At 37.7% G+C, this 13,202-nt stretch overlaps 1 protein-coding gene across 2 annotated transcripts in view; it reads right to left on the bottom strand.

The window, feature by feature from the left end:
* Positions 1–13,202, bottom strand: part of PPP3CA (protein phosphatase 3 catalytic subunit alpha) — a 326,312-nt gene that overhangs the window by 29,754 nt on the left and 283,356 nt on the right. For both annotated transcript variants that reach the window (XM_040237759.1, XM_040237760.1), the window contains exon 9: positions 2,539–2,664. In XM_040237759.1, coding sequence (XP_040093693.1) covers positions 2,539–2,664 — 126 coding nt within the window. The remainder of the gene's footprint in view (positions 1–2,538; positions 2,665–13,202) is intronic.

Here is a 13,202-nt window from a genome sequence, read left to right as displayed (position 1 = left end):
ATTACTCTAGCACTGTTAATGAGCAGGCTTGGCAGTAATATCCTTACCTATATTGAAGATGGAATTTCTTGCATAATAGTTTTTATAAAATTCAGATCATAAAAGATATCAGGCTTTGTGTTTCCATGTAGACTTTATATTATTAAAATTATCAGCTCATGCCTATGAAATCTAATGGAAACATTGACCAGGTATCAGTCAATAGACAGGGGACCAAAGAAAAATGTGGATGTGAAGATAGCATACAACCATGAAGGAGAAAATGCTTTTTAATTTTTATTTATTTGTACAACGATGCTGTTAGATTCAGACAAGGTTACAAACATTAGGTTCACAGGGACCAAGTGAATGCTGGATCTCTTTTTAATTTTTAGTCCCCCAGAGAACTTAGTTTAGTGATAGAAATGTGGTTTATGTTTAAGAAAAACTGATAATTGATGAACTAATATATTTGAGATAGCTTTGAGAATATTGATTTAAAAAATTAATGTGTTGATATATATATATCATTAAATTTCATTTTCAAAAAGGTTTTACAAATGAAGCTTAGGTAAGACTGATAAGAAATTTACTTGAGTAAATAGATTAAAAGAGGGTTGTATAAAAGCATTATACACAGAAATTAGTACTGCCACACTTTATCCTAAGTTACATGTTATTTGCTTTCAACATTTTTAAAAGGTAGGTTGGGTTCTATCATGAGTGTGAAAAGAAGCTTGTCCAGTATTTCTTCAAGAGTTCATTTTTAAAATCAATGTTCTTCTAGCATTAAAGATATATGTTAAAGGGTGAAACTTCAGTGGGGCCAACATTAACCCAGAGCTTCAGTTCATTATCAAAAAGTCAGTTATGTACACATATATATTACTATATTTTGTCACAGATCAAAAAATCTGAATAATTAATGGAAACAACCCACATGAAGGGTGTTCAAGGATAGTTGTCAGGATTCTCAGTGCTTTTCTGTCCATTCTGTGATCTGATGGGTGCAAGGAAGTGGTGACATGGAGTAGTACCAGGAACATTTATCTATTAAAATTAAAATTTACTGACTCTTAAAATTTACTTTTGACTTGTTTTGGTGTTGAAGGGGAAGACTTCTTTGATGACAATTCATAACTTCTTGGGTTTAATCATCAAAGGATAGTTAAAGAAAAAACAAAGAGTGTAGGAAAATAAATATTATATATATTAATATTAATATATCACATATATGTGTGAATATAAATATACAAATATTTCAGAAAAATGCACAGCTTTTCTCTAAAATTCCCCCATAGGCCATTATTTTTCTAAAACAAGTGCAAGCTTTTATGTTTATTACAATGTCTATTCCCTTTCTCTGTGATGCTTAAGACTTTGCCTGAGGAATGATCCAGACTATCACCATCATGCCTCCTGAATTCAAGTTCAGTGGGTGCAGGCTTTTCCTCAAAATTTTTGTTGCAGTTTAGGTCAAAATATAAAAAACAAATAAAGGGAGACTGAAGGAAAGAAAGAAAAGACAAATTGTTCTGAAAAACTGGAGCATGCTAATAAACAACTTTTAAAATATGAATCTTTCTCATCTAATGGTTACAATATTTATCATCACTCAGTTGCTAAGTTGTGTCCAACTCTTTGCCACCCATGGTGGCAGGCTCCTCTGTCCATAGGATTTTTCAGGCAAGAATACTGGAGTGGGTCACCATTTCCTCCTCCAGGGGATCTTCCCAACCCAGGGATCCAACCCATGTTTCCTACATTGCAGGTGGATTCTTTACTGTCAAGCCATCATTATAATGAACTATTTTTTTTTTGTTGTTATTGTACATGCTGTGTTTCAAAATATTGTAAACATTAATCACTTTCATACAATGATTATTATTAACATCAGATGTGAGGAAAGCATGGTTATCTCAACCTTTTAATTTGACTGGTAGTCTGTAAAATAAAATCGAACTTTTGAATTATAATACAAAGGGGTAAGAAGAGAAGGTAGCCATTATAGCTTGAAGCCAGTCAAAACTATGAATCTGTTACTTTTTTAAAGTAGAATTATTCTAATAAGATTATGTAAATTATCCTAATAGTTCTCATTTCTTTTATTTCCCCCTTAATTCCATTCATTACATGTCAATAATATGTACAATGACACACTTTCAAATCGCTGCTCCTATGGTGCAGCTTGTGAGTTTTATTGGTTAGACCAAAGGGTTTCTCTTTCTGAATATTTCATGGTAAAAGAGCCACACGTTTTCCCTTTCCTTCGCATATCATTTTATGTAACATCAACATATATACACTACCAGGTGTAAGTCGGATAGCTGGTGAGAAGTTGCTGTGTAGCAGAGACAGCCCCATCTAGTGCCCTGTGATTACCTGGAGGGATGGGATGAGGGGAGAGGAGGGAGGCTAGGAAGGGAGGGGATGTATGTATAATAATGGCTGATTTGCATTGTTATAACAGAAATCAATGCAACACTGTAAAAAATTTTGTTTTAAATATATCTAAAGAAAAAGAAAAAAAAGAGAACACCCCAGGATTCCACAACGCACCTTTTTCCCCAACAAATGGCAGGGACCAGGTGAAAACATCCATGAAATTTGGAAGCCAGTATGGATGAGGAGAACAGTTGAATTGCCTGATATTCATGACATTGTTCTCATACTTCAATACTGCAGCTGAAAAAAACAAAAAGAAGGAAATTAGATTCACAAGCATGTATTTCTGCTTCTACACATGACTTGACTTGATCAAGAAAATTCAACTAATTGACTTAAGCTCCAAAATATCAAGGCAGATAGCTTCATCTGTCATGATGTTTATACTAGTTATGGATTTAATCTTCACTCAGTGTGCTATGTAACTGCAAAATATATGAATGCTATATATGAAAATTCATTATAATTTGGCAAATATATATAAAAAATAGTTAATCAAACACCAGGAATTAGATCAAGCTTTTTTGCAGCCAAGAATATTTTAGTCTTATTTAATATTTGATGAGACAAATAAAAGTGGCATAGGTAAGTTAGTACAATATAATTTAATAATCTCAAATATCTGAACAGAATTTATTCCTACTGCTTTTAAACCACACTTTTTTTTCCCCAGTGTAACTCACAACCGTTAGACGAACAATTTAAATTAGACTGCAATCTTGACTTAATAAAGTAAAATGTTTGGATTGAATTCTGCCTTAAATAATATGCTGGTATCTGACTCTACCCTTGACTTCTGAGAAGGATGCACCATCCACAAAGAAGAGGAAAATAAATCTCCTTGCTTTACTCTGGTTTGTCTGGTGTCTGTAGGCTGGATTGATACTCATATGGAATGTTATGGTTGAAGAGATGCTACGAGCACAGCTGATCTCCCTTCTAACCAGGTTCAGAATTTCATCTATAGCAATCAGCACACAGCGTGAGCAGGTCTCTGTGAATACTTTCAATGAAGCAAAAGCTTTACTACTTACTGATCTTAGTTCTCCCTTCTGAGAAAATACAGAACCAGTAAACTTCCGTTTCTTTAAACATTAAGAACAAAACTCTCATATTGCAGACTTTCTATGACAGCATGATTAGCATGTGTGTGTGCATGCTAAGTCACTTCAGTTGTGTCCCAATCTTTGCAACGCTATGGACTGTAGCCCGCTAGGCTTCTCTGTTCCTGCGATTCTCTAGGCATGCATTCTGGAGTGGGTTGCCATTCCCTCCTCCAGGGGATCTTCCTGACCCAGGATTTGAACCAGCGTCTTCTGCGGCTGCTGCATCGCAGGCGGATTCTTTACTGTAGAGCCACTTAGGAAGCCCATGATTTGCATTATCTTAGTGGAAATTACTGAACAGATCCTAGATGATGTCAAATGAGTTTTTTATGGCTTTGTCTGGGGGTTTAAAATATAGAAAAATTAATTATTTTACTACTTTAAAATTTTTAGGCTGATTTTACATGTGAAAGATTAGTTATAGCATGTGATTCCTATGCATAAACATAGTCCTTAAAAATCTCTTTTTTTTGAAAAATTACTGTAAGTTTGCTAGGTTTGAGCTTTTGCATCAATGTCTGCACTAACATCTTTTCTTCTTACTTGATGATACCTTTAACATAACATTGCTTTCATAGCTCCACATTTTTCTTTCACTTTGAATGTTTTCTCAGAACCTCTGAATTTCCAAATTCTTCCCATACATTGGTGCCCAGCTCAAACACTATCCCCTCTTTGAAATCTTTTCTGATTTCTTCTGATGAGTGTCTTTCCTCTGAATCCCCAAAGCCTTGAATTATAGCTCTATTTGCATTTCTTATTTAATTTAAATACAGGTATTCTATGTATATACGTATATGCCCAATGTCTCCCTGTGTCTGTAAGGAAAAGTACCCTTCAGCAGACTTAATAGTGTTTATGTTTGAGTGCTGAAGAATTGATACTTTTGAATTGTGTTACTGGGGAAGACTCTTTAGAGTCCCTTGGACTGCAAGGAGATCAAACCAGTCAATCCTAAATGAAATCAACCCTGAATATTCATTGGAAGGACTGATGCTGAAGCTGAAGCTCTGGTATTTTGGCCACCTGATGCGAAAAGCCTATTCACAGGACAATACCCTGATGCTGGGAAAGATTGAGGGCAACAGGAGAAAGAGGCAACAGAGTATGAGATGGTTAGAAAGCATCACCAACTCAATGGACATCAATCTAAAACAAACTCTGGGAGACAGTGGAGGACGGAGGAGTCTGGCTTGCTGCAGTCCTTGGAGTCACAAAGGGTCAGACATGACTCAGTGAATGAACAACAATGTTTCACATACCATCATCTTAGTATAGATGCTCAAAAGCTAAGGACATATCTTGATATTTCCTCCATAATCTTTTTCAAGAAAACTCCGCCTAATCCCTTTGACCTTTCCTTCAACCTGCACATCCTATTCTGGATGTTTGTCACATCAGCAATGCGACTGTTAAAGTGTGGCTCAAAACTAATATAATTTTGGTGGGGATGATCAGTGCAGAGTATGGGAAGAATGTATAGTTTTCTGTGCTTTGCATACTACATACATCATACTGCACCTGAACAATAAGTGGACGTTTTCAGCAGCTTACTCTTAACAAAAATCACACTTGATAACAGTGAGGTTTTTTCTTTGAATCATATTTCAGGCTGACCAACCCAATTCCAGAGAACAGAATCACAGATGGTTTGGGGACAAGAATTACAGATGGTATAATCAACACTGAGTTACTGTCTTCCTATAGAATACTGAATCCTCCATACACTTCTGTAAACTCATTCTTCTTTCATTATCCTATCATTGATTCGATATGTCATTTGGCCTAAGGATACATTCACACAGTATTAAAAACATGCAAAATGAAAAAATCATGGCAAATGACAACATCGCCTTTGCTAGATGAGAAAGGTGAAGTCCTTTCAGCTTAGCTGCCTGGTCTCTGAGCACCAGCTTCATGGAAATGGTATTTATACTATTTTTAAATACTGCATAGTCTTAGCAGGAATGGATCTTCCTGTCTTCAAAAGAATCTTTTAAGGTTCTAAGTTGTCTTTTTGAAGACGAATTTCTTCTCTAAGTTTTCCCCACTTTTTATTAGCTTAGGGTGGTGCAGCAGGAAGAAATAAATAAGTGTTATAACTGAGACTACCCAGGAGAAAAGGGAGGCTTTCGATAATAAGTCATTTAGTCCTTATTACAAATCTGAGAAACAGATGTAACTGCCCTCATGCTATAGACTAAGGATCTGAGGTTGAGAAGTAAAATAACTGTCTCAGGATCATGCAACAAGGAACTAGAAGATTTCACTCCCAATTCAAACTCAGCTTTCACTGACACCAAATCCATCCTCTTTCTAACATCCCTCTGTCTCTCCTAAGTGATCAATATTTGAATTCCAGTCTGAGCTATTATACTAATTTAACTTTGAATATGATGTTCATAATTAAAGATGTTTTAGCTTTTTGCCAAAATACACGTTTGAGAAAAGTGAAATAGGATGCACATTCACTAGTGTGGATAAAGCTTGTCCAATAGATAAAGCAGAAGTTCTGTTTTGTCGCTGGTGACACAAAGCCTTTATTCATTTGACACTGGGTCAACACAATTTATCTGCGTGCCTACCGATAATGCAGATACTGTTTACAGATTTTATTTTTGTTTATTAGCAACAGAAATAATACCATTTAATACATGCTACATTTTCTAAGCATCTGCTCTGTGTGTTCCTGTGCTCAGGCTTGGTCATTTCAGTCGTGTCTGACTCGCTGTGACCCCATGGACTGTAGCCCACCAGGCTTCACTGTCCATGGGATTCTCCAGGCAAGAATACTGGAGTGGGTTGCTATGCCCTCCTCCAGGGGATCTTCCTGACCCAGGGATTGAACCCGTGTCTCTTTTGTCTCCTGCATTGGCTGGTGGGTTCTTTATCACTACTGCCACCTGGAAAGCCCATCTGCTCTATACCAGGCACTATATTTGGTGTTTAATAATCAAATACGTTCACAATCTCTCTCAAAAAAGTGTTTCTTATTTACATTTTCAAAATAAGCAGAGAGGTTATTTGTCCAAGGTCACACATGAGAAGCAGCAAACCTCAGTTTGGTTTTGAATCTTAAGTCCCTCATCTTTTCAGTATTTCACAATATTCTCACCTTAACTGCATAAATCATTCCAGGTCTACCAAATGTTGAACACAGATTCTCCCTCCATGTTCATTCCTTTTTTTAAAAAGGGAGCATTGGACTGGAAGCCCAGGCGCCCAGACTGAAAGATGAACGCTGTCATGAATTACTCACAAGACCCAAAAACACTTAATGTCTCTCTGTCTGTTACCTCACTTTTTACTGCTTGGGTTTATCCAGATAATTTACACAACCTCTCTCAGATCTGAATAATGTTAACAGACTTCTGGAACGAAGATCTCATCATAAATGCAAAGATTGATGAATGTTCTCAGTAATTCTAAAAGCCATGAATAGAACCTTTTCCCTTAATTTTCAATATATTAAAAAAAAAGAGCTTTCATTTAAATACGCAAATGCAGCAATATGTGTTCTCTTCTTCAGCCACGTAAAATACTCAGGCAAATACACTTCTTGAATAATCTTGCATTAATAACTGATGAATTTTGATGCTTTTGCATAATATATGTATCACAAAAATATATAAAAAAATTTAAACCAGAACAGTCCCAAATATCCAGTCACGAAATTCACAGTTAACATTTCATCCTCCGCCCCTCACATCCTCCGCGCCTGCCGCCTGCCTCTGTCACTGGAATTACGAAGCTCAACTGCAGCCCTAACAGTTGCTCTCCTCTGAAGTACTTGAAAGACATTTATCTCCACCGGCCACATAAATAATACAAACGGTTGTACTTCAAGAATCACTTGAGACCACCTCCTGAGCTCTTGTCTGAGAAATAGAGAGAGGAAAAAAGAATGAAGTCTATCATCAAGGGCCTCCTTTATTCCGCTGGCAATTATACATGACCTTGTGTCCTTTAACAACTGTATTAGAGGCCAGGGGACAGGAGATGATACCTACACGGGCCTTAGGTTACGGACCATAATTCAGAACGCAACAAATGCTCTTCCGTTGCACATGCCGGTGTGAAGAACAGTCAGAAGAAATCTGGTATAAGACAAAGAGTATTAATCTGTTTGGATCTGGAGACCTGACTGCCAGTTCCTTTTCTGATACCAAAATTATGGCAGCAAAGCTATCCAATTAACCGGTCCCATCTTGCTTATGCAGAAGATAAGATATAAAATCAGCAGTAAAGAGACTGCTCCCACTTGGGAATAGGAAGGGGCACTGGACCTCCATCATATCTAGTGATATAACAAGGCCCTCTAATATAGTGAAACCTGAGGAACAGCATCTAGATTTTAATTCAGTCTTTTCTCTATCAAACCATGCACTAACTTGCTAGACCAAATCCAAATCTGTAAAGGGGTCTCTCTTACTTGAAAATTGAAATTTTGATGAGACACAAAATCTAGTATTTCACAAAAACTTGGTAACATTTCTCAGCATCTTCTTTGCAATTGCCATCACCAGGGAGGCTGACGATAGGGCAGTAAATGACAAAAACATAAGGTCAAAAGAGAGCTTCTAGTTTAAGAGAAGTTACCTAAATATTTGACTGTGGTGATAAGGAAGACTCTTGAGAGTTCCTTGGACTTCAAGATCAAAGTAGTCAATCCTAAAGGAAATCAACCCTGAATATTCATTGGAAGGACTGATGCTGAAGCTGAGGCTACAATACTTTAGCTACTAGAGGTGAAAAGCTGACTCATTGGAAAAGACCCTGATGATGGGAAAGATTGAAGGCAGGAGGAGAAGCGGGCAACAGAGGATGAGATGTTGGATGAGGTTGGATGGTGTCACTGACTCAGTGGACGTGAGTTTGCTCCAGGAGAGTGCTGCAGTCCATGCGGTCTCAAAGAGTGGGACACAGGGGGCAACTGAAGATGAGCAAAATATTGCTGACAAGATGCATTTGACTAGCTCACCAAATCATGGGCCCAACGCAGTCCAAGTGGATTTCAAGAGAAACATAGAGCTCCTTTTCTGAAAGCCTTCAGGTTAGTAACTGCAATAGTCCCAACATACCTCAGGCATTCTCAACACTACTAGTAGGGTTGTTCAATAGCAGAGAAAAGAAGAGCCCACCAGAAGAGGAATGATGAAGTTTATTCTTTTGATCCTTCTGCTAACATTTTTCATCTCTCTAATTTTAATTGACTGTGTACTGCCCTCTTCAAAAGATAGGACAGAAGGACAGAAAGGAAACAAAGATGAGAGGAAAGCAAATGAGGGCACTTCAGAATCACTGTAAGACATCCAGAACCAGAAATAGCAAGAAAAAAACAGGCATAATAGTCCCAGGATGTTTTTTCCTTTCAACTCTCCTACCCGCAGACACCCTAGTAGAAAAACCAGCATCAGTGTGTTCTTTTGGCAAAGTCCTACCGTCACAGAAGGAGGCATGATAGCTTGATGGATAAAATTCTTGAGGTAGGACTATGTACTCAAAATGTCCTTTGGTGGTGTTTTAAGATTATGTCGGTATGCTTTTTCAAATATATATTTTCCCATAAAGATTATTTTGGGGTGGGGCACAATTTTAATTTAAAAATTTGGGAAGACATATATGTACATTTACATAAATGCATAGTTATCACACTACATGTTATAGCATCCATGAACACAATCTCTCTTGATTCCTTCCATTTAGAAATCTGATTTCTAACTCTTGTTCTCCATTTTTTTTTTCCTTCTCCATGTCCTGTACTTGCCTGATGGATTTTGTTTTAAAATGATTCCCTTTTTATTATTAGTAACCCAGGTAAAAGGCGTGACTTAGATCAAAGGAAATTTATTAGTTCATGAGGGTTGTTATATTTGGTGAGCAAGGGCTATTCTTATAACTCACTCTTACTCTATGGCTCATAAGTTCAGGTAAAAGTAAGTATTCAAGTCATTTATTAAGATGGACTTCAAGTCTTCAATTTGTAGGTAATTTTGTCATAATAATAATCTTTAGTGTGTGTTTTTTGAGAAATTTAATGCTCAAATCACTCAATCCAATACTTAAGATAGCACATCTCACAGGCAATGCTTAGTGACTTCCACATAGTGACTGAATTTCAGCAACTTGAAATATTTTAGTATTCCTGGATACAAATAGTAGGTATATGTAATTATCTTGAAGCTAAGAGCTAATGATTTTGTACTTATCGAAATACACACCCATGTTTCTGTATATGTAACTCTTTTATGCCTGCGTCTAACCCTTATTCTTCCTCTTACCCTGTACATGCCTCTTTCATGGCACCTATAACACCTTCTTTTGCTTTGTCACAGTCTCCTACATAAAATGCAGATGATATTATCTTACACAAAGGCAGGTGACTGTACTAGCTGTATTTGTGAAATTGAGCCAATCTTATGATTATGTCTGTGTGTCACTGAATGACTATATGTGTGTTACGCGTTTTCCTTCTTAACACTGCATTGGTAAATTGTGAATCAAGTATTATTCAAACACAAAGTTTTGAGTAAAGTAGGTGGAAGGTAGATGATAGAAGGGATGAAGAGGGCACAGATCTCTTTTGTTTTCTTTTATTGTGCTTTGTACCATACCTGGCACATGGTTAACGTTCAATAGTGTTGGTTGCAGTAAAAGTTTAAGGGAAGAGAGAGAGAGAAAAGGACAAGACTGAAAAAAAGAAGAAGGAAAGAAAGAAGGAAGATAGGTGAAGAAAGAAAAAATAGAGAAAAAATTTAAAACACAAAACATGTAACATGTCAGGATATTAAAAATATAACCAACCACATTGAATTGAAGTCTGAGGATGCTTGAAAGAATTTTGGGAAAAAGTAATATGCCACTTCAGAGGCTGAATTCTGTTTCAAAACTGTAAGAGTCTAAACTAGATAAGAGTAGAAATAATACTGTCTCTATCACACAGTAACCATGTGAACGTGAGCAAATATTTCTCATTATTTATTTGAGTTGCACCATGCTGTGTGCTTAGTCGCTGAGTCCTGTCCAACTCTCTGTGACCTCATGGACTCTCGCCCGCCAGGCTCCTCTGTCCATGGGGATTCTCCAGGCAAGAATACTGGAGTGGGTTGCCATGTCCTTCTCCAGGGGATCATCCCAAACCAGGGATCAAACCCAAGTCTCCTGAATTGCAGGCAGATTTTTTTTACCACCTGAGCTACCAGGAAAGCCTATAATTATGAGGTGTTCTGTCATATTTAGAGTATGAAAATCAAATAAAATATTAATAACATATATGTTAATATTCATAATATATACAATCGGATAAAATCTTTGGCACCTGAAAAATGTAAAGTATCACGACTCAGTTTTAAATTCCTGGAGGAGAGAATGGCTATCTATTTTTAATAATTTTGCCATTTTACAATTCTTACCTCATGTGTCACGTCATTATATTAGGATCCAGAGAATTTAAGCCAAAAATTGATCCTTGGAATTAGCTCAAGTCCAGCCAAACACTGTGAATCATTTCTACCATTACAATTTCATCAAGAGAATTTGAATTGCTACCGTTAAATATTTTTTGCTACGTCAATAAGGAGGAGTCATTGGCAGTTTTGATTTCCCTATCAGTTTGAACTGAAAACATTCCTTTAAGTTCTAATCTATACTATTACAATGCTAAAATATAACTTAATCAACCCTGACTAAATGAGAGAGATTTAGCTGAAGCTTTAAACTATTGAAGGAGATGGCATGGGCATAGGAAACACTGTGTCCATTGTTATTATTTTTCAGTTGCTCAGTTGTGTCTGACTCCTTGCAACCCCATGGACTGCAGCACACCAGCCTTCCCTGTCCTTCACTATCTCCTGGATTTTGCTCAAACTCATGTCCATTGAATAGATGATGCCATCCAACCATCTCATCCTCTGTCACCCCCTTCTCCTTGCTCTTATTGTTGATACCCACTCCAAATATATAACAAGGGTTTAAGTATACCTTGGTGGGATGTACTTTGAAAACTAGTACCTGTATCTTATCTGTATCTGTTTCTGTATCTGCATGAGATTATAGAACACTCTTCCACCCTGTAGCTTGCAATGGTTCTAGGTTGCTTGGCAACTGCTGCTACTGCTAAGTCGCTTCAGTCGTGTCTGACTCTTTGCGACCCCATAGACGGCAGCCCATGAGGCTCCCCTGTCCCTGGGATTCTCCAGCCAAGAACACTGGAGTGGGTTGCCATTTCCTTCTCCAAGCAACTAGTTGCTTGGCAACTAGTTAATATTAATTCCTTGGAACTGAGTTAATATTAAGCCCATATACTTGATATCTACTATTTTATTTTTTTGTCATCTACTTTATTCGTGGAAGTAAGTCACTGAGTCTCTTGAAGGTCTAGAATCTCTAGATAATGAAAAGCAAGTGATAATCCATTGACTCATGTCTTTAACTTGTTACATATATATGGTTCCCGTTTGTCCTCCTGTTAAACGCCTTATTGAGAATTAGACTTCTAGAGAAGTTGGTTTTAGTTCAGGTTAAGAATCTTTGAACCATCTGTGAGAAAATGAATGTAACCCCTGAAGATGCGAGGCTTAATGGGTCCTGCGCAAGTGAGAGCAGAGCACTGACAGTGTACCCGGATCAAGGACTCAGCTTCGCTGGAGGTCCTGTCTGCGTCCCCAGATAAGGGTTCACAGAGCACTGATTCTACGGGCGGAACTTCGTGAAAAGTGAGGATTGTTATTCAGTCACTAAGTCACGTCCAACTCTTTGTGACCCCCCATGAACTGCAACACGCCAGGCTCCCCTGTCCTTCACGACTTCCTCCCAGTGAGTCCACTGGTGATGCTATCTAACCATCTTATCCTCTGCAGCCCTCTCCTCCTTTTGCCTTCAATATTTCCCAGCTTTCCAGAGCCTTTTCCAATGAGTCAGCCCTTCTCGTCAGGTGGCCGAAAGTGAGGGTTACCTTATCATACTTTGGTGTGTGTATGTTAGTTGCTCAGTCGTGTCTGACTCTTTGTGACCCCATGGACTGTAGTCTGTCAGGCTCCTCTGTCCATGGCATTCTCCAGGCAAGAATACTGGAGTGGGTTGCCAGTTCCTTCTCCAAGGGATCTTCCTGACCCAGGGATCAAACCCAGGTCTCCCATACTGCAGGCAGATTTTTTACCAGGGAAGCCTATACTTATTTTGTTGAAAACTGCTGAAATGAACAATCCTGTAGTGGTGTAGGTTAAGAAATCCAGGTCATTCGTTAGAGCAAAGATATATAGATTATATGTAGCTTAATTTAATTAAAATAGATAGTGAGAGTAGTTCCTAAATTTTAAATCTTGATTTTCTATTTCACCACATGGACAGAGGAGCCTGGCGGGCTACAGCCCATGGGGTCGCAAAGAGTGAGACACACTAACATCTTCACTTTCGCTTCCCATTAATTAAATGTCTAAATGTAAGCAAGGTGACTACAGGACTAAAACTAATCTATTTAGAAAGTGGCCTCCAGCAATGACACTTTCACTGCAGAGTCAAACAAAAGCAAAAGCATGAGTGCTTTGGTGGGGGGGCGGGGAGGGTATCTTTTCAAGGGAGAGATTATTTATTTCAGAATAGTATAAAAGATACTCTAACTTTATTCTTTTAATAAAGTATATACTTGGATGTATAACACTCATGCAATTTTAA

The sequence above is a fragment of the Oryx dammah genome, unplaced genomic scaffold (assembly GCF_014754425.2).
Source record: "Oryx dammah isolate SB20612 unplaced genomic scaffold, SCBI_Odam_1.1 HiC_scaffold_3, whole genome shotgun sequence".
Taxonomy (NCBI): domain Eukaryota; kingdom Metazoa; phylum Chordata; class Mammalia; order Artiodactyla; family Bovidae; genus Oryx; species Oryx dammah.
The sequence above is the reverse complement of the archived record's forward strand: the minus strand, read 5'-3'. Positions and strand labels throughout refer to the sequence as shown.